The 26274-nt window shown below is 45.3% G+C and overlaps 16 protein-coding genes across 16 annotated transcripts; 8 read left to right on the forward strand and 8 right to left on the reverse strand.

The window, feature by feature from the left end:
• Positions 1 to 384: 384 nt before the first annotated feature.
• On the forward strand, positions 385 to 1863 carry KUCA_T00003502001 (uncharacterized protein; the record flags this gene model as incomplete). Its single annotated transcript, XM_022601923.1, has 1 exon — positions 385 to 1863. One exon carries the CDS (start codon positions 385 to 387, stop codon positions 1861 to 1863), a length of 1479 nt encoding a protein of 492 aa, XP_022459517.1.
• A 256-nt stretch (positions 1864 to 2119) lies between these two features.
• Positions 2120 to 6004, forward strand: KUCA_T00003503001 (uncharacterized protein; the record flags this gene model as incomplete). Its single annotated transcript, XM_022601924.1, has 1 exon — positions 2120 to 6004. The coding sequence occupies one exon, from the start codon at positions 2120 to 2122 to the stop codon at positions 6002 to 6004; it is 3885 nt and encodes a 1294-aa protein (XP_022459518.1).
• Positions 6005 to 6598: 594 nt separating this feature from the next.
• On the reverse strand, positions 6599 to 8743 carry KUCA_T00003504001 (uncharacterized protein; the record flags this gene model as incomplete). Its single annotated transcript, XM_022601925.1, has 1 exon — positions 6599 to 8743. The coding sequence occupies one exon, from the start codon at positions 8741 to 8743 to the stop codon at positions 6599 to 6601; it is 2145 nt and encodes a 714-aa protein (XP_022459519.1).
• Positions 8744 to 9271: 528 nt separating this feature from the next.
• Positions 9272 to 9728, reverse strand: KUCA_T00003505001 (uncharacterized protein; the record flags this gene model as incomplete). Its single annotated transcript, XM_022601926.1, has 2 exons — positions 9272 to 9316; positions 9420 to 9728. 2 exons carry the CDS (start codon positions 9726 to 9728, stop codon positions 9272 to 9274), a joined length of 354 nt encoding a protein of 117 aa, XP_022459520.1.
• Positions 9729 to 9968: 240 nt separating this feature from the next.
• On the forward strand, positions 9969 to 11285 carry KUCA_T00003506001 (uncharacterized protein; the record flags this gene model as incomplete). The annotated part of the gene is made up of 1 exon (XM_022601927.1): positions 9969 to 11285. One exon carries the CDS (start codon positions 9969 to 9971, stop codon positions 11283 to 11285), a length of 1317 nt encoding a protein of 438 aa, XP_022459521.1.
• A 218-nt stretch (positions 11286 to 11503) lies between these two features.
• KUCA_T00003507001 (uncharacterized protein) lies at positions 11504 to 12322 on the forward strand (the record flags this gene model as incomplete). The annotated part of the gene is made up of 1 exon (XM_022601928.1): positions 11504 to 12322. One exon carries the CDS (start codon positions 11504 to 11506, stop codon positions 12320 to 12322), a length of 819 nt encoding a protein of 272 aa, XP_022459522.1.
• A 72-nt stretch (positions 12323 to 12394) lies between these two features.
• KUCA_T00003508001 (uncharacterized protein) lies at positions 12395 to 13195 on the reverse strand (the record flags this gene model as incomplete). The annotated part of the gene is made up of 1 exon (XM_022601929.1): positions 12395 to 13195. The coding sequence occupies one exon, from the start codon at positions 13193 to 13195 to the stop codon at positions 12395 to 12397; it is 801 nt and encodes a 266-aa protein (XP_022459523.1).
• Positions 13196 to 13411: 216 nt separating this feature from the next.
• KUCA_T00003509001 (uncharacterized protein) lies at positions 13412 to 14725 on the reverse strand (the record flags this gene model as incomplete). The annotated part of the gene is made up of 1 exon (XM_022601931.1): positions 13412 to 14725. One exon carries the CDS (start codon positions 14723 to 14725, stop codon positions 13412 to 13414), a length of 1314 nt encoding a protein of 437 aa, XP_022459524.1.
• Positions 14726 to 15210: 485 nt separating this feature from the next.
• On the reverse strand, positions 15211 to 16029 carry KUCA_T00003510001 (uncharacterized protein; the record flags this gene model as incomplete). Its single annotated transcript, XM_022601932.1, has 1 exon — positions 15211 to 16029. The coding sequence occupies one exon, from the start codon at positions 16027 to 16029 to the stop codon at positions 15211 to 15213; it is 819 nt and encodes a 272-aa protein (XP_022459525.1).
• A 254-nt stretch (positions 16030 to 16283) lies between these two features.
• KUCA_T00003511001 (uncharacterized protein) lies at positions 16284 to 18301 on the reverse strand (the record flags this gene model as incomplete). Its single annotated transcript, XM_022601933.1, has 2 exons — positions 16284 to 18214; positions 18271 to 18301. 2 exons carry the CDS (start codon positions 18299 to 18301, stop codon positions 16284 to 16286), a joined length of 1962 nt encoding a protein of 653 aa, XP_022459526.1.
• Positions 18302 to 18553: 252 nt separating this feature from the next.
• Positions 18554 to 19312, forward strand: KUCA_T00003512001 (uncharacterized protein; the record flags this gene model as incomplete). The annotated part of the gene is made up of 1 exon (XM_022601934.1): positions 18554 to 19312. One exon carries the CDS (start codon positions 18554 to 18556, stop codon positions 19310 to 19312), a length of 759 nt encoding a protein of 252 aa, XP_022459527.1.
• A 604-nt stretch (positions 19313 to 19916) lies between these two features.
• Positions 19917 to 20864, forward strand: KUCA_T00003513001 (uncharacterized protein; the record flags this gene model as incomplete). Its single annotated transcript, XM_022601935.1, has 1 exon — positions 19917 to 20864. One exon carries the CDS (start codon positions 19917 to 19919, stop codon positions 20862 to 20864), a length of 948 nt encoding a protein of 315 aa, XP_022459528.1.
• A 30-nt stretch (positions 20865 to 20894) lies between these two features.
• On the reverse strand, positions 20895 to 22115 carry KUCA_T00003514001 (uncharacterized protein; the record flags this gene model as incomplete). Its single annotated transcript, XM_022601936.1, has 1 exon — positions 20895 to 22115. The coding sequence occupies one exon, from the start codon at positions 22113 to 22115 to the stop codon at positions 20895 to 20897; it is 1221 nt and encodes a 406-aa protein (XP_022459529.1).
• Positions 22116 to 22544: 429 nt separating this feature from the next.
• On the forward strand, positions 22545 to 22664 carry KUCA_T00003515001 (uncharacterized protein; the record flags this gene model as incomplete). The annotated part of the gene is made up of 1 exon (XM_022601937.1): positions 22545 to 22664. The coding sequence occupies one exon, from the start codon at positions 22545 to 22547 to the stop codon at positions 22662 to 22664; it is 120 nt and encodes a 39-aa protein (XP_022459530.1).
• Positions 22665 to 22818: 154 nt separating this feature from the next.
• On the reverse strand, positions 22819 to 23766 carry KUCA_T00003516001 (uncharacterized protein; the record flags this gene model as incomplete). Its single annotated transcript, XM_022601938.1, has 1 exon — positions 22819 to 23766. One exon carries the CDS (start codon positions 23764 to 23766, stop codon positions 22819 to 22821), a length of 948 nt encoding a protein of 315 aa, XP_022459531.1.
• A 265-nt stretch (positions 23767 to 24031) lies between these two features.
• Positions 24032 to 24999, forward strand: KUCA_T00003517001 (uncharacterized protein; the record flags this gene model as incomplete). Its single annotated transcript, XM_022601939.1, has 2 exons — positions 24032 to 24040; positions 24106 to 24999. 2 exons carry the CDS (start codon positions 24032 to 24034, stop codon positions 24997 to 24999), a joined length of 903 nt encoding a protein of 300 aa, XP_022459532.1.
• Positions 25000 to 26274: the final 1275 nt, after the last annotated feature.

Below are 26274 nucleotides of genomic sequence, written 5' to 3' on the forward strand. Positions count from 1 at the left end.
CCGTGGGGAGAGCATCGGCGGTTAGTCCACCTGGGTGCGGCGTCAGCGCACCTCTTTGGTCACCTTAATGTTAGTAAAGTCCCATTCGCCCGTTTTGACGGTTTCCCCACAAATTCCCCACAATATTTGCTGAGGAGAAGTGGGTGAATAATGTATGGGGAGTCCGAGCCGAAATTGGGGAGTCCCAGAGGAGTTTCTGTCAGATGTCCGTTTGCTATTTCCATGTGCTCACTTAGTTCTTTGGAGCGGCTAGAAACTAGCCTGTTCCACTACCGTGATCACGTGATAAATAATTTTTTTTGAGCTCCTGCATGAAAAGTTTAGGCGATGAATTTTTGTGGAACATTCTATATCTGTTCTTTGTTAAATATATATCTCAACATCATGGCTAAGAGGACACTAGGAGAACGCATTGCGGATTCTGCGACTCCAAAGGGGAGAGACTTTGATATCGAAAATGAGGAGCTTGCTCAGTTCAACGATTCAGATGCCAGTGGTTCTGATTCTGATGATGCAAACGATGGCCTCAAGACGCAGCACTATGTCGTACCACAAAAGAGTAAGCTCAGAGACAACAAGGCAAAATTGGGAAAAGGGTATGAAGGTGCCAAGACTTCGAGAAGTGAGATCTATAGCGAGGACGAAGAGGACGAAGAAGACGAAGAGGACAGCCAAGAAGAGGTTTCAGATACATCAGAAGATGACCAAGATCCCAACGATTCGCAGTCTCAAGAAGAAGAAGAGGACTCGGAGTCTGAAGTAGAGCTAGAAACCCCCGAAGAAGAGGCCTTGAAAAGATCAAAGCTTCAAGAAATGATAACCAGAGAAAAACAGGTGATGATCTCGCAGCTGTCAGAGTCGGCCAAGAACGACGCCGCCAAAGGTTATGCCGTTCTGCAACAGCAAAAGACATTTGATTCCATTCTGGATACGAGGATAAAGTTTCAGAAAGCTTTGAATTCGGTGAATGAACTTCCGCTTGATAAAGCCTCTTTCAAAAAACATTCCACACCAAAGTCCCGCGAGCTCGTATCCACCATCAGGGACTCAATATGCACGTTGCTAAACCAAATCTATCACACCAGAACTGTCCTTTTTGAAAAGGAGCAGGTGATCACAGCTGGAAGTGACCTTAAAGAGCCAAAGGGACTTAAGAGAAATAACTTTGAGGCCTTTCAGAAAGATGGTGAGTATCTGGACTCCACATTGCAAAAGTTCCGGGATCCAGTGCTGGTGAAATGGTGGAATAAAGTCTCGAATGCTTCCGGTACGAATGCTCTGAACAATTCCAAGTTTAAGGCTATCAACCAGAACTCTTTGGTCCAAGTCCAGAATAATTTGCAGGATATGGAAAGGCTATTGAAGAGGACTAAACTCAACAGAAGAAACATTAAGCCGTTGGGTTATCAACCACGTGAGTCCGACAATGAATCCGGAAGCGATGACGATGAAGACAGAGAACCTGAAATTACCCAAACTGCAGGCAACGAATTGCCCTTCATTCTGGATGACGAGGACTTCTATAGAGTGTTGTTGAATGACCTGGTCGATAAGAAGCTTTCGAGTGCCCAGAATGAGGGAGCAGGCCCCCAGATCGTGATTTCCACTTCAAAACTTCATAAAAATTACGAGCGCAAGGCATCAAAGGGGCGGAAACTACGGTACACCGCACAGGAGCCATTGCAAAATTTCGAAGCTCCAAAAACCGGCTCCATTAGTTGGGGCGATAGCCAGATTGATGAGTTTTTCGCCTCGCTTCTGGGCCAGAGGGTGAACATGAACGAAGAAAGTGAAGCAGAGGATGTGAGTGATGACGAAAGCGAAGATGATATCATCAACGACGACTTACAAATTTTCGGCTAGAATGTATATTTATATTTCGCAAAGATGTTATGCATAGACGAAGTAAATATGAAAAGTTCAAGATAAAAATTGGGGGCCGGATCTGTAAAAATGGGAGATGTACCGATACCAAGGGGGGGGGGAGAAGAGCCTCAGATCGTAGATTAAAGTCATCGGTTATCATGTCAATGTATGTCAATCGAAGAGCTGGAAACCTTCAACTAATCGTCCAATCAACTTTGATTACCCAAAACTGAAAGAGACTGGTGCTCAATTGATGGGGAAGAAAATAAAAAGACCCAGGGCCGGAGTCCAAGGAGGAAGTGAGGAACATACTGTACATCAGACAAAGGACAGTCCAGAAAGAGGTCTCCTTCAAGAAGATTTGGCACCCGAACAGCTTGAAAGTGTAAGCATAGAACCACAAGACCAATTTGGTGATCAGAACGAGTGTAAACAGTTGCCTCAAAACAATGACGTTGGATTAGACAGTACTGCTGTTCCATACTTCCCTCTAGTACATCAGAAGAGCTCACTTTCTGCAGCTGAGGTAAGTCCCGTCACCGCGCACAAGGACGACAGCGGAGAAGGCGACATTTTTGATTTGACTCTTCTGAAATCGGCGAGTCCTAAAAAAGAGAGTGAAAGTGAGATTTCCGCAAACCAAGAGGAAGACAAAGAAAGGCACCAGGATCTGGTTGGGGCTCAACTCGATCAAGACGATCACGCTGCAAATGACGGTACTTCGATGCCTGAACAAACTCATGAAGAGGAAGCCCAGATTCCGGAAGAACAGTTTGAAGCCGTTGTCATTCCAAAGGTCACTGATGACGCAGAGTTAGGTACCGGAACCGCAGTTGATGGGATTTCTCAAAATTCACCAAACAGAAGTAATACGCCAGATGAACCTATAGAAGAAGCAGAAGAAGGCATTGAAGAGATTGCGCCCACTCAGGACAATGAGGCAATTCAGGAGGAATGTGCTGACATTATAGAGCATCCAGATGAGATTTCAGAACCCCAAAGCACAAATGTCGAGCAGACAATACCGGTGGTTGGAGCCGAACAGATGTTGCCAGAAACTTCCACAGGCGAGCAGTCAATTATAGACACCGATCAAACGGATAGAGCTGTTGAAACCGAGTCTTTGGATCAAAATACCGGCTCTTCAGAGAAGCCTGCTGAGTCCTCAGAGGAGCCTTCCGCGCATGAACAACCTCCCTCAATATCCCCTGGACCTTACTCGTTATCCAAGATAATCGACGAGATCCCCGTCAAAAACCCGGAGATCCCCGAGTCTGAAAATGCACAGATAACTTGTGTGGAGGCCTGGGAGTCCAATATATACATTGGAACCTCAATTGGTGAAATTTTGCACATGTACAAGCTTGACGATGAAATGGGCTACATTCTTGTTTCAAGACAAAGATTTCATGCAGCCAAGATAAAGCCTGTTTTGAAGATAATACTTCTCACCCCAATTCAAAGAGCATTGGTTCAATGTGGCTCGGTGATATCTCTTTTCATGCTGCCCGAGTTTTCTCCAGCCAACATAGGAAGAATACGAGATGTCAACGATGTCTCTCTGGATTTGCAACAGTTGAAACTGGACTCAAAGAAACACAATTATGAGACCGCAAGTGTCAGTGATGATCCTACACAGAACTCAGTCGAGCTCACGATATTCACCAAGAAGTGCATTCGAATGATAAGAGTTACCACTGCTGGTATCAGACTAATCAAGGACCTCAATTATGCTAACTCAGTCAATGGTATCAGACGAGCAGGGTTTGCAGCTGTAGCTACCTCCTCAAACTACGACCTGTTGGATCTGGAGAAGGTCCAAAAGATTCCTCTTTTCCCTGTTTCTCAGGGTGAGCCTTCTTCGATCTTGAAGCCATTGATAGTACCGGTAGCAAAGTCCGAGTTTCTGTTTGCCTGCGGTACAGGCAATTCGGATCCTGCAATGGGAATGGTGGTGAACATCAACGGTGATATCAGTCGAGGAACCATTCCTTGGGCATCTTATCCAACCACTTTGATTATTGATTATCCCTATACCTTGAGCGCTGTGAGCTCTTCGAAAGTCTTAGTTCATTCTCTGCACAATCAGTTGGAATGCCAGCAGATAAGCTTCACAAGTCATATAGAAGTGACAACGGTCTCGCACGTTTTCCAGGCTCCGTCCACAGAGCTCGCAGAAGCAATAACCGAGGTTTCTCTACTTCATCGTGATGTCACCAGTCCCGACAGCACCTTGGCCAGACAATCGTCATTGAAGAAGTCCACAGTGTTGGTCTACGGTGAGGATAGTGGGCTCTATGTACTGTTCCCAACATCGCGTATTGGCAGACTGATGAACATTGCGTCGAGGACCACAAAGCAAAACCGAACCAATGTGGTTGACGAGCTTGAAGAAGAAATTAAAGAGATTGACTCCACCACAGAATTCGGGGAAATAGAGAAACACATCTCGGAGTGTCTGATTGGACTAATCCTTCTACAGTACCATGACTTTAACCAGTCCTTCGACTACTGGTTCACGGGTCTGTTGGACCCTCGTCTCGTGCTGTACATTTTTGGTTCTGGAGATCAATTAGAGGATGACATTCAAGTTTATTCGGTGCTGGTTCCCCTCATAGATGCTATTCAGAAACAGTACGAGGCCGACCTTTCGAATGAGCCAAACTCGCTGAATACTGCAATTCATGTCTTCTACAGATTCTTTTTGAGAACTTGGCTCAGCAACAGGGAAGCTTTGAGTTTCCCAGGAAAAAAGAAGGAGGATACCATCAAGACACTTGAGTTGTGCTTGCTTCGAGAATGCCTGCCTGCTCCGACGTCCAAGGCAGAACTTGCAGAGCAGATCAACATCGTTGTGGGGAGCGTGGTCATGGCTTCAGATGAGGCTGTCTCATGGCTTCAGGCTCATCAGAAGTACGTTTTATTGTTGAAACTCTACGAGGGCAGGACTGAAGTTGCAAGTGCTGTGGCTCTATGGAAAAGGCTGATATCCAAGGAAATCGTTGATGCTGATCTCCAGCTCGAATTTGAGGGAGAGTCAGATCCCATTCAAAAAGCGCTAGAGCATCTAGTTGACTTCATTGCAATTTACTGTGAGGACAGTGGACTGTTTTGGACTTCTGTGGAGTGGTTAATAGAGTCGCACCCGCGTTTTGCTCTGTCTCTTCTGGGTGACTCCAGGGTAAAAGTTGACATAAACGAGTCCAGAGTCTTAAAACTTCTCAGCAAGTCTCAGTCGGACTTGCAACAGATAAAACTGGAGTATCTGGAGTTTATTGTGAATTCGAAGAGAGAAAAACAGTTTTTAGGTGATTTGGTGGTACATCTAGTTGACTCAATGGTCCAACTGATTGAGGGCGATTCTGGTATTCGCAACCACCTCGAGACTCTTGTGAAGTCATATAACGAATTGAGTATACCTCGAATGCCATTCCCAGCCTACATGATTTACGAGGCAGAGAGAGCTTCTATCACGAAATTTTTGGATCTTAACGACCGGTTAATGCGTCACCTCTACTACGTGACGAGCGAAACCAAAACCGTCACCAGCCAAACCGAAGAGGCCACAGTTGTCGATACCTGTTTCCGAAAACTTGACCCATTCAAGGAAGTCCTGCCATATCTTACTGCAGCAATTCATTACAAGAAGCACATGTTCGGAATGGTGGTTAATACGTTCTGCCATCTGGGGGACTACCAAGCTGCTGAAAACTTTGCAGTTAGTCTTGAATTTCCACTATTTATTGCGCTTAAGGACTCCAAAGTGCAGAATGATGATACAAAGGATACAAAGAATACGAAGGCAGAATCTGAGACTCTTCTTTTCCAAATCTTCGAGATATATCTCGAACTGGACGAGACAGAGCTTATAGAGAGCTTCTTGAATCGTTTCAACATGTTCAGTTCTTCGCAGAGCACTAATACAGAAGATGTGTTTGAATTGTTTGATAACTTTGTCACTCTTTTGAACCGCATTCCAGACAAGTTTCGTGTTGGTCAAACATCATCATTTCTTTCCAAGAACCTGATATCGATTCAAGATCATGTATCGTTATCCAATGTTCACAAGGCGATATCCAAGTCCGAAAGTCTCTCATATACAAAGGCTTTGGACGCGTTAAAAGCCTCACAGCCATAGAACTGAATTTCGTTCAAAAATACTTAATCTGTACATTGCACAAGATACTGACTATCTTATTTCATTGAAGAATGCTGGTTACCTCTCAGTCTCCGTAGGTTTGAGTATGCCTTCGTAGTTTGTCATAACAATATTTCATCTGAAGCTCATTCTATAAGAATTCAATTGAAAAAAATTAGTTTGACATTGATCAGCAATATCATTGTTAGTTATGCCCAAGATGGTTCAAAATATAAAAAAAAATTAGTCACTGCGAGGTTCGAACTCGCGACCTCCTCGGTGTGAACGAGGCGTCGTAACCACTAGACCAAGCGACTGCTTAATAGAAAATCGTGAACTGAAGCCGAGTAAGATCTGTAAATGACTGCATTCAGGGCTCAAAACCAAGAAATCGAGACAAACTGCCATTAACGTTATGGAATTTTGAGCTTCAGAGGAAAAAAAGTCAATGAGGCAATCGTTTTGATGTTTACTAACCTACGCATTAGGGGATGTTGAGTAACTGTCAATTGCGTCATCCATTCACTCAATTACCGTCTACGAAAACACGCTTTGAGAAAAAGATTCGAGTCCATTAATGTACAAATATTGAAACTACTCGTGGTAGTTCACAGGTTTTCTGCTTGCACGGTTTCCTCTCGGAAGAACCAGGGGTGGCTTATCGTCAATTGTGAGGCGGTTGAGCTCTTGCTTGGACGGCCCACTCTTTGCCAAGTTTGCTTTCAAAATTGCCTGAATCTTGTTGAGATCGTCCTTCTGCTCTTTGAATCTGGAAGACTTGGGGATCTCTGCATGTAGATGTTTCGACTTGTGTGTCCGGTCCAATCTTGTTGCTTTCTTCTGTACTTTCTGGGGTATTCCGGTTGGTTTGGTGGCCACTTTTTTGGAAATTTGCACAAGCTCGCGGGTGATATCATCAACCACATTTCCAGGAGGTGCCATGTCAATTCGCAGGGATCTCATGAGAGAGTGCGGCATTGTCTGGGCAAGCTGGGTCAGATCGTCCGAATGACGTCTATTATACCTTCTTGTCTTTTCTGTGGTTGGTTCTTTAGCAGCATCTATCTCAACTTTCGCGTTCGTCTTTCCAGCTCTTAGGGTTTTGCGGGGTTTGTCTTCATGACGAGCACGCTTTCGCATTTTCAAGTCCTTTGGAGGGCGGCCTCGTTTTTTGGAACGGGTTTGATCTTTCACAGACGCGTTCTCAGTGACAGGAGATGACGGAGGAGTGGCTTCTTGGAATGCACGCTTCTTGGGTCTCTTGCTATCCTTGCCTTTATCATGCTTGTGTTTTCTAGAGTTCTCGGCTGGTGGTGAAGCAAGAGATGGAGGAGAGCCCTGTTTGGATGATCTCTTACCTATGGTACCACGGCAACGAGGTGATCCACACAAACATTTCTGTGGCTCGGCACTAGGAAACCAATCAAAATTGTAGTCATAAGTGATCTCCTCACCAGCAGATACCCCATTGGGGCCGGCAAAGAGGCCAATCCTTGGTTCACCCAGTATATACCATTTTTGCATCTCCGAATTGGGCGAACACGAATGGTTCACAAAACGGGCCAAAGATCCCCTCTTCTTGCTGTCTATAGACAGACCCTTTTCTAGAGAGAGGAAGTAGAAATGAGAAGGACCCAGTTGTTTCAAACGCGATGAGTCCTTTAGCCTCTTGGCTACCTCTTTCTGATCCAGCACCTCACCGATGTACTCGATGATCAAGTCATGGGGCTTGTAAGACCTCGTAGCTCTCAAACCGTTACCCTTATTACCGGTAGATACAACTTCATACCCAGCAGCATAGGCCTTGTTTGCTGCCAACTGCTTGGCCAACGTCGAGAATGGTCTGTTCTCGCATGGAATTCCAGTTCTCTGCTCCACTCCACAGCTGCCAGCCTCACATTCCACTTGCATTATACGGTTCAAACAGTTTTCGTCACATCTATCCTCACATACACATTGCGTAAACGACGAATGTTTGCCATGATAATTTTCCCTCAACGAATTTATCAATTCAGACCTGCTGGAGCTGATAAAAATGTTTCTTTTGATGGTCTTCCAACCCCCAATTTTCCTGATTCTTTTTGGAGAGGGACAGTACACATCGTATGGGATTTTGAATGACTTCACCTTCAAAAGGTCTCTATTCTCTGGAAGCTTGACCTTGACAAGTTTGTCCTTTTTGTATGTCGATCCATGAGTAGCCTTGGAGAATAAACCTGCCATTACATACAACTTTCCAGGCCCACGAGGCTCGTCAGCATCGTCGTCCGACTCTGAGTCAAACCCAGTTTCTGAATCAGAATCAGATTCTGGATTTGATCTGACCACTCTTCTCGAATTCGGCCTTCCAGATTGCACTATTGCACGCGATCCATAAGATCCCACGCGCTTTCTGATCGTCAACTTGGCCGAGCCAACCGCTTCCTTACGCGGTCTCCCTCTGGGCTTTGGTTTTTCTTGGTTTTTCTTGGGTATTGAATTTCTGGGCTTTCTGCCCGGTTTTGAATTCTTTCTGGACACTGGATCTGCCTTCGAAATCTTGATGAATGTTCTGCCCTTGTTACGCCTAGTTGTTAATCTCGGTTTCACACCGGTCTTATCGACTGTGCCATTGGGTGGTACAACTGTCTCTGGCTGCTGATCAGAGGATCTGGAACCAAAAATCACTCGCGACGACTTTGTTCCCTGGTGTGTCTTGTGATGGAGGATCAGACGTTTTCGTATTTGGAGTTTCGGCATGATCTGTTGTTGTGCGTTGCAAAATTGAGAGAGCAACTGGTATTTGTGTATTGTGGTCTTTTACCAGAAAATTATGGTCTTAGCACAATTCTGAGCTCTGATCCAATTCAACACCAATGATGAAGGAATGGCGTATTAGAAACAGACTGTTGGTGAGGAGTGAAGAGCTTAAATTTGGTTTCCGCAAAGGGAAATACCAAGGGGGACCCTCACTCTCAAAATTTAAGGTGCAAGAGATTTGAGCTTATATGAGTCTTGGCCAAAAAAGCTTCTGGAACGTAATTGGTGCAAAATAGTGGATTTTGCATGAGCTTGTAAGCTGGCATATTTTATGAATATTTTGATTTAAAATCGGTTTGTTTGGAGAGTTGTGAATTCCAGTCTCGTCAAGGCTGAGATGCCATCACTACGTGATCTCCATATCTGGAGCCAGCTCTTCATACGCGTTGAAATTGAATCTTTCAGCTGACAACTATTATATACAAGATAATATTATCCGATTGTGATAACCCACTCTCCCTGTTCGGTTCACCACTGACCCTTCGTCACTCCCGTCAGAAGACCCTTGCGTGCCTGCATCCTGAATTGATACTAAAAAATGTAGGTTAGTATATGCCTTTGGTAGCAAAAAACTTGGGGTCTCTCCTCTTCAATACCCTGGTGATTCTCAACTTACTCTGCAAAGTCTAAAATCGCTCAAAATACCCTTGCCTCTTCCAGAGTCCACACATCTGTCTCTCACCTGTGTGAATCTGGTGTAGTTTGGCATCGACGTCAGCTGCACCTGGGCCTCCAATCTGGCTCTTGGGGGCAGAGCTGTATTTCTTGCAATAAACTTCAAAGCTCTGGTTGTGACCTCGTTCTCGGCGAACATCTGACGCTTGAAGTGATCCTTTATCACTCTGGCGTTGAGGTATGTCGAGGGCAGGGCCACGGGCTTTGGAAAACGTTTCAGCTGTTTCAGTGTTGGTTGTAATTTGTTCATCTCGAAATCTTTGTTGTGTCCGTTCCAATTATAAAAAAAGGCGCCAACTTCAAATATCCAGCCCGATCTCTCACCAACTCGAAAAGCTCATCGTTCTTTCGATGGTAGTGAGACTACAGGTGTTACCCGGCCACACTCCCATCCTCACCAATTCGAACTCTGTGATTGGATCTCACGACCGCTTTAAGACCTTTTGACAAGATTCATTCACAACCAATTGTCTTGCTTTTGAATAACTAAATGTTTTCTAAAAGGTTTCTTTCAACTTCGGTTGCCAAGGCCAAGATCACCCAGTTGGCCAACGGTTTGACCGTTGCTACCAAATCGGTGCCATCGTCAACTTCCACGATAGGTCTGTACTCTGCCGCCGGTTCCAGAGCTGAAAACCCATACAACTCGGGTGTTTCTACTCTGTTGGGATCAGTTTTGGCCAAGTCAGCGTACTCTTCGTCGCTTGCTTCCGGTGTTATTGTCAGTTCCTCGAACTCGAAGGAGACCACTGGTGTGACATTCTCCTTCGCCAACGGAGCTCTATCAGATGCTTTGTCTGTTTTCGAGAAGACTCTTTCCACCAAGGCTGTTGAATCCACCTTCTCCGACGCCGAGTTAATCAAGTCGGAGGCTGAAAAGGCTGCTAGCTTCTCCGAGTCTCTCGAGGAGAAGCCAATCGAGAGAGTGTTGGAGCACCTGACCTCCACTGCTTTCCAGTCCACCTCATTGGCCTTGCCAACTTACGGTAAGGCTGAGACTGTTGGTACTCTGGAACCAATGGACTTGACCTCCTTTTTCGGAAAGTACTTCATCAACTCCAACCTGGCTTTGGTTGGTACCGGTGACGTGGACCACGAGAAGTTGATTGAGTTTGCTTCCAAGTTGACCTTTGCTTCCGGTGTCAAGCCAGTCACCAAGCCAGCCAAGTTCTTGGGTTCTGAAGTTAGACTCAGAGACGACACTTTGCCATCTGCCTACGTTGCTATTGCTGCCAAGGGAGAGTCAGTGCTGTCGCCAAACTACTATGTGGCCAAGGTTGCGGCCAAGGTCAACGGTAGCTACTCTACTGCCAGCCCATTCTACAAGTTGCAGGGTGGTAAGCTCGCTGACTTGGTCAGTGAGTATCATTTGGCTGACACTTTCTCGCACTTCTCTACCTCCTATTCCGACACCGGTCTTTGGGGATTTGTCACCAAGAGCTCCAACATCGACAACTTGGATGACCTCATCCACTTCACCTTGAAGGACTGGGGTAGATTGTCCACCTCCATCTCTGAGGCTGAAATCGAGAGAGCCAAGTCCGCTTTGAAGGTTGAGCTGTTGGGTACAGAAGTCACTCCATTGGAGGCTTCCGACAAGCTGGCCTCTGATGCTCTTGTTTCTGGATTCGAGGCATCCGCAGCTGAGATTGTTTCCAGAATCGACAAGGTGACCACTTCTGATGTGACCAAGTGGGCCCAAGCTACCCTCTACGACCAGGACATTGCCGTCTCGGGCACTGGACAGATCGAGGCCTTGTTTGACTACAACCGTATTAGAAACGACATGTCCATGATGAGATGGTAATTTTAGCATAGTTATGTATTCTGAATACTGAAAATTATAAAATATAGTGACACAGAACGGTACCGTGTGCATAGCTTATTGACCTTAGATCATTCTTTAGTGCTCAAATTTACGCAGTATTGCGTGTAATCATGAGTCCGAAATTTTCAACCATCAATCAGAACTTGAGCCAGGCAAGACACTCGTAAGATTGATTCCGAGAGCCAACCACACACAAAATGTCCCGCTTGTTGAGGCTCGGAGTGTTACAAAATTGTGGTTTCTCGCAGGCTTTAACCCGCAGAGTTGCGGTGAAAAATCTACCGTTGGTATCGAGGAGGTGCCAATCGACGGAAAGCTCGAATGCGCCCGGTCCAGCCTCGACTACTTTCGAAGCCATGGCTGATAAATTGGGAAAGGGTGATGTAACCAGCGAGTTAGACTCAGATTACGATATGTGGCTGACTGCAATCAAGGAAGTGCGTGAACAGTTCAACTCGCAACCTTGGGATCCAAAGACGCTGCTGGCTTCAGCAGGAGAATCCGAAGCTGACTTGTCTGGTACCAAAGAATTCAAATGGGAACCAACCGAGGCTCAAATTGCAGAGCGTGATGCTTTGATTGCGAAGGCTATTCCAAAACTCCAGGATGATACTTTGAATATCTGCATAAACATCATCATGAAACATGGTAAGAAGGAGAAGGCTAGAAAGGGCCTGAGTCAAGCACTGTACCATGTGTACCTGCACACAAGAGAAGACCCAGTCAAAGTTTTGAAGTCGAGTCTGAAAAACCTCACGCCTTTAACGGAAACCAAGGTGCACAAGACAGGTTTCGCTAAGAACCAGGTTGTTCCTGTTCTGGTGACCCCTAGAAAGGGACTCATTCTTGCATTCAAATGGATCCTGGAAGGAGCCAACAAACGTGCCAGTTCCTCTCTGGGTGTCAGGCTTGGAGAAGAGATCTTGGCGGTTCACTCGGGAAAGTCGTCTGGTTTCGATAAGAGAGCGCAGCTACACAAGCAGGCCATGTTACAGAGAGCACATCTTAAGGTGTAACCCATGTATATAAAACCTTAACATTTTACTCGTACAAATTCTTCTAAACATAACAAAACGTCGTAGCCTCGTTCACGAAAGAGCGGCCCTTTTTGCGGTCTCGTTCATGGCAGCGCAATCATTATCATCAGTCGTAAGTTTCCTTTTTCTGGTAGCATCAGAAGTTACAGCCCTCATCGCATGGCCCAATCTCTCAACTTTGAACTCGCTTAATAGCTGCGCCAATTCAGCCTTATTGCTGAAAGTCGCTAGCACATTTGAGGGTTCAAAAGAAGAATGGACGGGGGAACATGGACGGGAGGCAGGGAAACCATTGCACGAAGGAGATACGGGCGACAGCGGAATTGCTGCATGCCGCTGCTCAGCATCGGAGTGAGATAGAGACGAGACTCTGTATAGTAGGTTCACCCAATCATGGTACGTGACACTTGATATGTTGAGCCGGTAATCCAGGGTCTTAAGCACAACCATCTCGTTGCGCAGCAGCTCACTGGTCTTCAGCCCCGTTAGCGAAGACCATGATTTCATCGTGAAGTTGTTGTCCTGGAGGAATTTTGATGCCAGTATAAGACATGCGAGAAAGCACCTCTTGGGGCATTTAAAAACTTCATCTTCAGGCTTGTCTAGCTGTTCTTGTAGTCGTATCACATAGAACAGAGCAAGCTGTACAACACGATAGGACGATTTGGATCTCTTCAGGATCTCTTTGATGAAAAATTGTAACCGTTCAGGCTTGAAATTCGACCAACTCACCAACAACAAAGAAGTAGCAGTGAATATTAGCGTCTCCACAAGTTGGGACCTCGACTGTAATGAAGTGTGTCCCTTCCCATTTGGGCTTGGCCTTGGCGTTAATAACAAGTTTTGACTCATTTATTACCACTTCAGACTGCACATATGGTTTATTGAGGAGACATCTTTTCTTTGATGAGAAGCAGAGGGTTGGCCCAAACGGAATACGGGAGATATAAGAGTATTTATGTATGTTCGAAAGGAAACGTGTTCAAAGCCCAAAAAAAATAAAAATTTGGAAAGTACACACCCCGACGGTGGTACATGCGGCTCACAGCTCTAACCCGGAGACTTTGGTCACAAGATTCCGCTCTTCTTTAGGTTTTGCTGGACTATCATGTCCGTCACTGCCGAAAGAACGAATTTCATGCTCTTTGTATCCGTAGCACAAGTCCTGTGGATATATATCGGTTTTTTGGTTTTGTTCAGACTCAAAAACAGCTTTTCGAAGTACTTTGATGCCTCACCTACATCGTTACTCTTCCCCTCGTAGTACGGGAAGTAGTTTCTGATTGGCGAGCGTCCAATTTTCTTCTCGAAAATATCCATCTTGTTGAGAAGGAGAATAAAAGGAGTATTGATGAACCATCTGGAGTTGCACAGTGACTCAAACAACATTATCGCCTCGTGCATACGATTGACTTTCTCGTCTTCAAACAGCATCTGGTCGTATTCACTGACAGCCAGGACGAAGAGAACAGCAGTAATGTCTTCGAAGCAGTGGATCCACTTTCTTCTCTCTGAACGCTGACCACCAGCATCCAGAATTTTAAACTTAAACGAGTCAATGTTGAAGTTGGTTTCGGTTATTCCGGTGGTCTTGATTCTTCCCTTCAAGATATCCTCGTCAGTGCACACATAAGACGGATCACCAAATTGAATGGCCTTCTCAAAATAATATTCTGCACAGCTCTCCAGCTGAAATTCGTTGCCTCGATTATAACATTGTCTTATTCCCGAATCGAATCTCCACAGTCGGTCTATTGACTCGGCAATACTTTCCCTTGAGGTCTGTCTTGTGGAACTTCCTCCTTGAGCTTCTAGTAGCCCAGTCATGATATCATCAATTTCTGCAGGTTCCTCGGGTCCATTGGCACCTTCTTCCTCCTGATCTCCCCAACCAACATCGGCCTGACCAGTGCTCATCTTCCTCCTATTCACCTCTTTGGTTTCTGAGTATTTCAGCACATAATTCTTCAGAAAATTTGAGCCCCCCGCTACGTCTGCATCTATGTGCTCCAAGGGCCTGTATTTCAAGACATTGGCACGATGCTGCGCAAGTGGAGAGTTGGCCCTGTCGCAGTCCATCGGTATACCCAGTTTCCTGGCTTGAACAATCAGCTTCTGCATACTAGCGATCATGTCAGCCCATATTACATGAGAATACTGTTTCCTCTCCTGGCCAGAGAACCCTCCCTGGTGGATCAATCTCATCTGCTTCAAGACGGTTGATTTCCCGCTCTCGCCTGTTCCTAGTAGCAGAAGCTTGACCTGGTTCTTCTCGCGCTGCTGGCCCAAGAGTAACATCTGTTCAATGGCATCATTGACCTGCTTACTCTGGTATTGGGAGTCGTCGCCATCGTCAACTGGTGTACTAGCAGTGCAGCCCATTTTCCTGGGTATTTAAAAACGAAGTTTCTGTATCACCTACGGTCTTCCCCGGACTGTATTCGATTGATTGATTGATTATATTTAGCCAAACGCCTGGTATCAATGAGAAAAATAGAAAGAGACTTGGTCTTGAAGGGTTTTCCACAAATTTTTCCCAGTTGGCGGGAATCACATCCTAGAAGGGGATGATACTCTGAAACCCTATTGAGGCCTCATGCAGAAGGTTAATAAAGCATGCTGGTTTCTGATCAGGGGTGAATCTCTGGATTTAGTCCCATAAAGCAATAACTGCGGGATCTTCTTTTTTTCTTTTGTTGCCTGTGATATGACTCCGGTTCCAGGAATGTAATAGAGCTTAGAAGCGGATTGAGATGAGGGGGCACGCTTAAAAAATAGCTGCTTCGGTGTGGAGATGGAGCAATCCCCGATTCCAGGGTGCGTCAGAGGCCATCAAGGCTGCATCATTATGACGGTATCAGCAGTCATTAAGCTTCGTATGTTTCAGATTTAGAAACACTCCCATCGAAAGCCGGAGAACTGGTGGCTTCGATCTGCGCGGTTTGAATTTCTTCAATTGTCTGAGTATTCAATGGGTGAATACCCTCCTTTTCGTGCCCGGCATTCTCGTTTGTAATCATGGTAAAATCCGAAGAGTATGTAGAGGCTATTCTCTTTGGCTGATGCCCACTGGACACCAGAGCGGCGTTAAGCGACGCATCGTTCATGCGTCTGAGACATGGCGATTTAGTCCTCCCCTTCCTGATCTGAGCTGATTCAGCAGCAAACGGACTCTCAGACGGAGCCCTCTGCTTTCTCGAAAATGGAGGGTTATTCTCTTTGTCTTCCATGATTCCGCCCTGATTCTGCGTCTCGTGGGAAATATTTCCTTGTAAGCCCCCGGTAGTGGGTTGTGAGCTAAGTCCGTGTTTGGCCAATCTCAAAAAGTTGAGTATGGGAAGATCCAAAGGCTCTCTGGATGCCAAAGGAGTAGAATTCTGGTCGTTTGAGTCGTTTGGATATTCGCTTTGGTGGCAACAGCACTCGCAAAGATTGTCTTGTTGTAGGTGCCGATGGAACAGATGTCCATCGTCAAATTCTTGTAGGGCCTCACGCAAATCCTCAGATTCAGACCCCGAATCCAAGTAAAGATCGAATATACCGTCTTCCAGTTGTGCCACCTCAAACTCTCTAACCGTCGAATTCAGATTTTGTGGCTCAAAACAAACGTCACCGTATTTGTTCTTGTGATGGTAGAAATGTATCACCAGTCTTCTGAACTTGGATCGAATTTCATAAAAAAACATATTTTTTCCCAAATCCAAACAATGATGATATCAGACTATTTTATTTCCGAAGTTCTCATCTAACTGCACAGACTTTCCTTGTTTAAACTGAATTCAAAAAGAACACTAGAAAGGGACCCAAAGGTGTTGATAACATTATGCGCCGCACGAATTTTGACGGGCCGGGCGTTTGGGCCGAGATGACGCTTCTACATGTTTTTCACTCTGATGTCTTTTACGCTTTCTTCACGTCATATTCTACATTATATATTCTCTCAACGGCCTCTCAAGAACTTGAAGGTCTCCTCAACACAGTTCTTCAACTCCTTGTATGAAATAATGATACAGCTCGTCTCTTCCTGGTTCACCAGCAAGAGCCTCTCCTCCACACCGGCATCCAGCTTGTTCAGACAGCTTATCACGTGTGTTAGATCCAGGACGGGTTTACCAGCCTCGTCGACTTGGTGGAAAACGTAGTCTCTAAACAGTTTGATTGGGTATCTCTCACCAGTCTCCGACCACGAATGGTCCAACTGGAACTCGGGTCTATCACTGACGAAGTCCAATTTGGTCATCAGCCTCACCAATCTGGCGTTTTCAACCTCTAAACCAAGCACAGACTCCATGAAATCACAGCTCATCTGCAGACCGTTCACCACCTTCATGGTCTGATCGCATATGATCTGCTGGAAGTCCCTGATGGTACCTTCTTCGTTCAACAGCCATTTCAGAGCATCCTTGAAACCAGAACTCAAACCCAAAGCATTCACAATTTCCAGGTCACTGAGATTCTGGATTTTTTGCGGGAAAATGGTGCTTTTGGCAAGATTGAGGATCAGAGAACCGAACAGTCTCAGGTCTGCTTTTTGCAAGCTCTCCATATCTTCATTCGTTTCGAAGTCAAGAATATCCGCAATACCGCAACCAGAGAATCGTATGCGATTTTTATTTGTGATGATGATTTTGGACTGATCAAAAGTTCTAACTGCCAAATTCTTGGAGTGGACCATCGAGATTGCGTTGGTAAGTTCCACGATGTAAATCCACAGCAAGTCTTCAGTTATTAGCTCCGGGAACTCGCGATCGCTCATCTTGTAAAAATGACGCTCCATCAGCGTTGACGACAATGGATGGTAATCGTAGATCATCACGAGAGACAAGTCACCGAATGCTCCTGTAGTAAAGGCTTCATACAACCTCACCACGTTGGCACACCCTAGATCTTTCCAGGAGTTCACTGGAGCCAGACTCTTCTCGTTTGGAATATTCACATTTTCAATCCTTCTCAAAGCATACAGTTTGCCATCAACATTGGAAACAGCTTTATATATGATGCTTCTTCGATCAGAGCCCTCCTCAAAACTCTGACTTATTGGATACAGCGAGTGGTAGACATCTATAGCATCGGGCAGGTTTGACATTGGCAAAACCTGTAGACTTTCCTCGTTCTTCTTCTGAATGGTTTCCCTCAACTGGTTCGGAATGAACAAATCCTCTGCAAGTCTCTCATTGGGGTACTGCTTGATCTGTATATGGGGAGGGGCCGCTGGAGCATATAGATGGTAGTTTGGTGGGAACAACATGTGTTTCTGTGAGTAATACGCGTCGTCAACATCCGGTTGAGGCATTAAAGAAGCTGCTGGCATCGAAGGCGAAGCTGAATATGCTCCAATTCCGGCTCCTGGTGCAGCGTCCAGTCCAGAAGGAGTGAATACCGGAGCAGTTTCGGGGTTGAACCCTACCTTCTTTGCCGTGGGAGAGTTTGAGACGTTTGGTGTTTTGCTGCTGGGAACAAAAACTGGAATATTGTTCAATTTGGGCGACATCTTTGCGAACTTGCTAGTTATCGTGTTCACATTTGGTGAGGAAGGGCTAGTAAGTCCACCTGAACCGGGAGTGAATGAGGGGGTCTCAAAGTTGAACTTTTTCTTGCCCAAAGCCGTGGATGAATTGCCAGAGCTCAAAGGCAAACTGGAAGAAGGCGACTTGGCCAAACTTGCAGAAGTTTCGCCAGCAGGTGCGGTGATGCTAACAGGTCCACTCTTGGTAGAAGACGCTTGTTGTGATGGAGGTGGCTGTGATTGGGGTTGCGTTTTTCCCGTGTCGTGGCTAAAAGAACATCCTTTGTTCTCCCATTTGCAGAAACCGTGAATCAGGATGTTTCTACAAGGCACGTTTTTCGCCCAATCATACTGCGATGATGCCTCTTCTTCAGTAGGTGTTAGTAACTATGTTGATCAATCTGGAGAGTACCTCACATACGACTTCCGGTATCGTTCGTCCGCGAACTCATTTTGCGGAGGCCCTCGGAGACTTCGATGGCTTCTGCCTTGAAATAAATCAATAGCTTGATCGATCTGTCAAAGCGTGAAGTGCTGGTTAGTTGGAAGAATGAATGGTGGATAACTTTGGAAACTTGTCTGCGTTTCCCTCCTCAAAAGTACAGACTTGGGCTTGACACTCCCTCCCCACGAAATTTGCGAGATGATTTCCTTGGGTGTCAACCGGCTAGTTATTCGTCTGTTGTTTCATCTTTTTTTTACAAATGCCTGCTATAATTGTCACCGGAGCCTCTAGAGGAATTGGTAAGGCTCTAGCTGAGATTATTCTTTCCAAGTCCAATGACACAAAACTGGTGGTCACTGCAAGATCGCTGGAGCCTCTGAAAGCACTGGTCACCAAATACGGGGTAGACCGCGTTGCTTTCGTCGAGGGCGATATTTCCAGTGAGGAAGTCTCAAAAAAATTGGTTTCCACTGCTGTGACGAAATTTGGTGGAATCTCAGGAATTGTCTTGAACGCTGGTGTTTTAGAGCCAGTTACTCAACTTGACGAGCTTGATGTCAATGCCTGGAAGAAGCTGTTTGACATCAACTTCTTTTCTGCAGTTCAACTGGTTCACGATGCTATTCCAGAGCTGAGAAGGACCTCAGGTCAAGTGATTTTTGTTTCTTCGGGAGCTTCCACTTCTGGATACAGTGGATGGGGTGCTTATGGCTCTTCAAAGGCTGCGCTGAACCACTTTGCTCTCACTCTTTCTACACACGAACCCAAGATTTCGAGCATCTCAATTGCACCAGGAGTTGTTGACACAGCAATGCAGAGTGATATTAGAACGAGGTTCAACGAGGCAATGGGAGACGCGGTCAAGAAGTTCGTTTCTCTCAAAGAAACCGGTGCATTGCTAAATCCGGAGTATCCGGCTACCATTTTTGCAAATCTGTTACTGCGTGGTATTCCGGCAGAGCTGAACGGAAAATATCTGAGATACAGCGATGAACCATTGAAGTCGTTCACAGAATAGACTTTTCAAGTCTTAAGATCTGTGGATTTGGTGCCACAATGGGAACGCAAAGAAAGTTTGAAGTTTTCCTCGAGACCGATGAATGAGTTGCAGCCCAATTGAATGCTCATAGACTTAACTGGCTGGAACCCCGAGATAGTGTGCTGCATTTAGAAGTGCAGATACCCATGGCCCTCCTACCGAATGTCCACGAGCCTTTCAACTTGCTATGAATGCGCCAGTGCCACTTGCAGCCAGTAGAATTGTTCATCGTCACAATGAGTATATAAAGCCTTTTAGAGTTGCTCACATATAATGACATTAACCATCAATGAATCCTTTTTGATTCCCTCTATCGATCCCCAGATTAAGAAAGGTAGTGGGGAGGATCAAACCTTCCTTATCGATAAGCTGCATCGACACTGCGATTTTGAATTGTTAGTCACAAGTCGTAACTCTTCTCAAACAAGCTCTTTCCTCTGTTCACCTTCAAGTCAAAAGTTCCTGGAATGGGAATATAGAGAATATAGACCAGTTGATCTGCTGTTTGTCATTCTTGAAACACGGACCTTTCCACCGAGATTTCTTGGGCCCTACACTTGCTTAGAACTATAGATTTAGCACCATGCCACCTACAAAACAGGTACTGACGTTTTCCTCGCATGTGGTGCATGGGTATGTTGGAAACAAGGCAATGACATTCCCATTGCAGTTACGAGGTTGGGATGTTGATGCCATAAATACAACCAACTTTTCGAATCATCCGGGATACGGACAATTCAAGGGACCCAAGGTGGAACCCGAGGTAATAACTGAAATACACACAGGTTTAGAGAACATTGATTGCGAATATGATATAATACTAACAGGCTATGTGGCATCGGCTCAGACCCTACAGGCAGTTGTACAGATATGTTCTGTCCGGTTGAAACGAAATCCAGAATGTATTTGGATACTTGACCCTGTGTTGGGAGATAATGGAAGATTATATGTCAGTGAGGATATAATTCCACACTACAAGGATCTTTTCAAGACCAATCTGGTGACACTGGTGACCCCAAATCAGTTTGAGATGGAGGTTCTCACTGGCGTTAAAATTAACTGTTTGGACTCTTTGAAGGAGTCAATTCAGAAGTTTCACCAGATTTACGACGTCAAAAACATCGTGGTAAGCTCAGTATGCATAAAAGGAATAGACAACCTAATTTGCGCTGGATCAACAAAGGGGAACTCAGCCAGTTGGTGCTACTTCGAAATTCCCCAATTAGATGCTATATTCTCTGGAAGTGGAGATCTGTTTCTGGCCATACTGGCAGACTCGTTCTCGAAGCACAGATCAATGGGTTCTGATCTTGAACAGGGATTGGATTGTCTTCTGCTTGCTTTGTCGGAAACCATATCTGTGGTGGAGGATGTGTTGCAATTGAGCTATGATATTGAAATTGCAAAAACGAAAATGGACCAGAAGTTCAGGGACAAACTTTACATTCCAGATCTCAAGATTGTTCAGTCCAGAGATACCTTTTTGAAACCAAATTTGCGCAAGTACAAGGCAACCCTTCTTCCATTTTGAAGCGGCAGAACAGTCTGCGAGATAAATGCACTATGTTCCATCTACGAAGAGCGGCTCTTCTTCAACTTCTTCCACTTCTGTTGCCTTGAGATCACCATTTGACTCACCAATAGTATTATCACTATAGTCTTCAGTTGTCTTCACCTTTTTGGCGTTTTCTCTCGCTCGTTGAATCAGATCTGCATAGTCATTCCGGTGTTCCTTTCTCCAACGCTTCCTCTCCATTCTCGCCTCCCTGCTGTCCTTTTTGGCCTCTGCATCCAACTCTGTGTCCTCAGGAGTTCCATTTTGTAAAGCGTCCCATTGCCATAGTTTGTTTAATAATACCTTGACCGGAACGGGGTTGCGGGAGTCCAGGTTGGCATTATAGAGAATCATGTATTCGTTGTAGCGTCTTTCCATTTGACGTCTCGAGCCCGAGACTGGTATAGCCCAAGTGTTGAGTCTCTCCCGCAGTTTTGTAGTGGAGAGTGAGTTGAAGTCCAGTTTGGGCATTCTTGAAAGGTTGGCGTAGCCGGATGCCTGAGTCTGGTGAGGTTTATCCATGTCAAACTTGTACGTCTTTGGTGCCACTAATGGCATCCGCTGCTGCTGCTTCCGTGGTGACTGCTTTGGTGAGGGTGCAGTGAAAAATCCGCTTGAAAATGCCGGTGTGTTAGTAGGTTTGGGCTCGGTACTGGGATCACTCAAACACTCGTCAATGTGGCTTCCTTGCAACTCTTCGAGCGTCATGAAATCAGAACAAATGGGACACTCCACTAGTTCAGCAGAAACCTTTGCTTTTGCTTTCTGTTGCTCACCCTTTCGGGATTTGTAAAAATACTGAGTGATGGGTTTATCACTGGGGACGGAAGAGGAGACTGATCGGCTCTGGGACGAGGTGGCACCGGAGGAGTCTGTTTTCGACATATCAACCGTCTCTGTAGGTTGGACAAGTTTCACCTTCTCGAGTAATTCTGATCTCCACTTGCTGAACCAAGCGATAGTCTCATCAAGTAACAACACCTTTCTCAGTTGTGTCTCGTACTGTTCATCTTGGCATAAAGGACATTGCGCTTTGGTACTCAAAGCTCTTCGTATGCAGGCAGAGCAGAAACAATGGTCACAGCCTGTTATCACCGGTGCTTTCATGAGATCCTTGCAAATATGGCACCTGAGCATGGAGTCCAGCTGGTATATGGGTGGCAGTTGAGTCTGTAGCCACTCTGATGGATCAGACGTGTTCTGCATAGATTCTTGGACAGATCCCATATTTGATGTGTAAAAAGGCAGACACAGTCAACGACTGAATGCAATGACACTAATCAAAGCAACCGATATTTCACCTCGAAGTCAACCTGTAGACCTTATCTGAGTTGAAACGCACGCATGCTAGATATCTCCAATCTTCTGCACCGCGTCGCTTGCTTCAAAAGACGTGCGAAGACAAACATTCTTTCCATTCTCTCAGCAATATAGAAGTCTTGAATATCCGGGCAGGAATGCGATTTGAAATGAAAAACATAATGCAAGATTGTTGAGACCAATGTCAAACATCCATGAATTTTATTTTTTTCTCTTTAAAGTACCACGATTGTTCAGACAAATACCAAAAGGTAACAAAAACGTTAGGAGCACCGCCCCTTCTCATAATGTGAACTTGACTGTCCTAGAAATTCTATTACCAGGCTTACTGACACTATGGCCGAGTGGTTAAGGCGGCAGACTCGAAATCTGCTGGGCTCTGCCCGCGCAGGTTCAAATCCTGCTGGTGTCGTAACATTTTTTTTTGCTTTCCTTGGGCTTGATTTTTTCTTTTAAAATCTATTAACAAGTGTGTTGTCAAATTCATAACTCATTGGCGTGTTCATTTATTCCTTATATATGTGCTTTTATTGAAAGGACTAGCGAATGCCACGGGATAAGTACACAGTCTGCCTCCGTCAGATGTAATAACAGAGTACGCAAATTTCGATCACCATAATGGTTCTATTTTGACGTTTCCGTTGACCCTGTAGATTAGCTTGACATTTTTGATCTTGACTGTCTTCGTATGATCAAACTCCACTATCCCGGTGAAAGTCACTGCACCGTCAGTGATAGCAGAGTTGATGCTATTCAATGGAACCCTGCCATAAACCACAATATTGTAATCTCTTTTCGAAGTCGCCTTCTTTTCCTTGTTGTTTTCATAAATGTTAAACTTATCATCATCTCGTCTTCCTATTCCTTTTTGAGCGCCAACACTCATTGGTTCCAAGATGTTCTGAAACTTGTCGTGGATGACCACCTCTTTGGTGATCCACTTAAAGCTCGGAGGAAACCTGTTTATAGGATCAATCTGCAAACCCGAGCAACCGTAATCGTGGAACTCAACGTACACATCAAACTGCTCAAGCTCTCCCATCTGTAGCGGAAGCCCGAAACGAGAACGTATCCGGTGATCCAAAGACAGCTTCTCCAACACGGAATATTCAGTATGCTTCTTCAAAACATCCAGATCCACATGTTCGATGTTAGACACCTCTGATATCGGAAACTTCTTTTGGAACCACACAGGCAAAAACGTAGGGGTTCCTTTATAAGTGTTATATCCAGTGTATAACACAGCTGAGAGCAAAGCCGGTAACACGAAAATGAGCACCACTGCCGTCATACCACCAGATCCTCTGCTTGACCTGCCATTGGCTATAGTGGTGCCTATTTCCTTCAATATTTGGTCATTGTGCCGGTTCAAGGGAGCTCTTGTACGTGATTCGGAATCATTGGCTAATTGCCTCCTGAAATCTTTCAAATTAACCGTCGACAGTCTGGTCATGGTGGGGCCACTGCGAGAACTGTGCAGGAGAGCCCTATACATGATAGCATGGCTTGCGGTTGGTTGCCAACTTCTAACGCCGAAGGGGACGGACAAGCGCAGCATCTGAAGTGAACCGAGTAAAACAGTGAGTCTCTTTTTGAATTCTTTTCAAAGCGTTCCAACCGGTTTCACATCTACAAAGTCTCTCTCCCAGTCAAGGGTTTGAACAAGATAGAAATCAATATGGCTCCGCTCCGGGGCTACACACCCGTAATCAATTTGGCAGCTAAGGGATTTCATTTCCGTACTTGAATAGATACAGATGCACATAGAAATCAGGTCTTTGTATGCTATCATTCTGCTGAAAAATACAAATAATTCAAAGACAATGACATCAGTGAGTGTTTCTGTACTGGTTGCTATAAATCTGTTTTTATCTTGAATTATGACTAACTCGTGCAGTCTGGATTAGCTTCGAGATGGGCAGCCGATGAGACGCTGGTGAAAAAGGCACAGATCCAGGACAAAGCACCGGCAAGAAAACAGGCAGTTTCCAAAAGCGATAAGCCTGCGAAAGTAGTGACTTCATTAAAAGGTGCCCCATTAGCATCGAAATGGGCGTCTGGTCCTGAGGAGAGAAAATCATTTGACGCCCAAGAAGGTACATTACAGAGATCGCGAGAACCAAGGAGACAAAGGAAAAATCATAAAAATTCGAAAGATGGTTTCAAGCATGAAGTTCAGGAGCCAACTAACTTGAACGAGACCGTGAAATCTCCGAAGAAAACTGCAGCACCTGTTCCTGAGCCGCACTCAGAGGAACACTGGGAAGATGAGCAGACAGACGAGGAGGAAGAGGATGTGCAGAAACCTATATCTGAGCTCTCTAAGGATGCACAGGATCTTGCTGCTCGATTCGGGGTTTTAAGCAGTGATTTTAAAGGAAGAAGCGAACCTAAGGTTACCAGTAAGTCAGGAAAGGGGAGAATACGGAACGAAGAGAAGCACGGAGAGAGACCCAGTCGCGGAGTCAAGCCAGATAGACTTGAGAAATCCGAAAAGCCATCAAAACCGAGCAAATTAGGACAATTCAAGACGCACTTGAATGATAGGGCACACAAGGGACCCGAGCATGAAACGTTCAGGGACGCAGCCAAACGGGGTGAACGTGAACGCGGACTTGCTAAGAGCAGAGAAGAGAAAGCAAAGCCCAAACAGAAACCACAGAGAGCGAAGGAAGCTGGTACAGTTCAGGAGGTTGACGCGAAGACGTTTGAAGAGAGACAGCGCGAGTTCGAGAAAATGATTGCTGATTTCTCAACAAGTGGAAACTGGGCGGACGATGAGGACTTTTAAGAAATGACGATGATGTTCTTTTTTGATGTAAGTACAAGGAGAATTTTATATTCCAGCCCAAAACATCCTTGTATACGTTCATTTTACCTTCAAGACATTCTTCGATGTTCATGAAAATCATACAATATACTCTACCAACCAAGCCAGTATTTTTTACTATGCTCCCGATACGAAGGGCTCAGTACCAACGCGTAGATCCGGATTTAAACCCAAATCAGACTAACGTCATGGCCAGGTCATGGCCAGGTCATGGCCAGGTCATGGCCAAATGCACGGGGAAGCTTAAGCGGAGGACGAATAGGGCGAGTAGGTTAGGTCAAACGGGGCCTGGTAATTATTAAAATCAAAAAAAAGCCGTGTGAAAAATGACAAGCCAAGGGGAATCTCACCCCAAGAAAACGGTCAAATCAAGTTAAATTAGGAAACATTTACAATCAACTTACACCGCACCAGATTACAAAATCAGTTTCACGAGGACTTCGCCAATGCGCCGTCGAACTGGGACAAAGGCCAAGCGGAACCTCGGACCATTTAACCGATCGAGAATGCCCAGGCACAATAGATACCGTAGTGGAAGTTTCTCGTAGGCGTATTCTATTTGTTGCCGCAGAAGGCATTAAGAATTTTGCGCAGCATATAGTGCCAGAACGCAGGTGAACCTTTCCGGCGGTATCCTACTAATAGTAGGCACTGCGCACAAAGGTTAAATGAAAACGGTTATCGTAACACATGAATAGTCGGCGCTGTTCATTGGTGCGCGCAAATTACATTTTGCCTTGAGGCAAAGATCTAGCGTCCTAGCAAAGCCTTGAGGCATGCTACTGACGGGATTCTCGTTCGGGTCTAATCCATGCGGGCATCAGCCTTACGGCGCATTCTTCAAAATCTTCCACAAGCTTTTGGGAGCACGCACGAACAAACCACTCATTTCACTTTATGGACGGGTCTCTAGACATCAATTTTCATTGGACAGCGGAGCAATCTTAATATTTTCGTTGGAAGCTTGAGAGCGCTTTTGCGTTTGAAATCGAAAAATAGGCGGCTTCGCCGCCGTAAGTGGATTTCCTACGTCAACTGATTGCAGATTTTACGGCACTAGGTCTTGCAGATGCTTGTATTGCCTTACATTGCGTAGTGTACCTTGGCTAAAACAAGTGCCGTGGTCAATATGGATTGCTGGGCAGCGAAATGTGCTAATCCTAAGAGCCGGAATTTTAGACTTTTCACAGTCCAGATAGGGTTGCAGGAACCATACAACATCTTATTGGGTGAAAG

The sequence above is a fragment of the Kuraishia capsulata genome, genomic scaffold, assembly GCF_000576695.1.
Source record: "Kuraishia capsulata CBS 1993 genomic scaffold, Kuraishia_capsulata_scaffold_4, whole genome shotgun sequence".
NCBI lineage: Eukaryota > Fungi > Ascomycota > Pichiomycetes > Pichiales > Pichiaceae > Kuraishia > Kuraishia capsulata.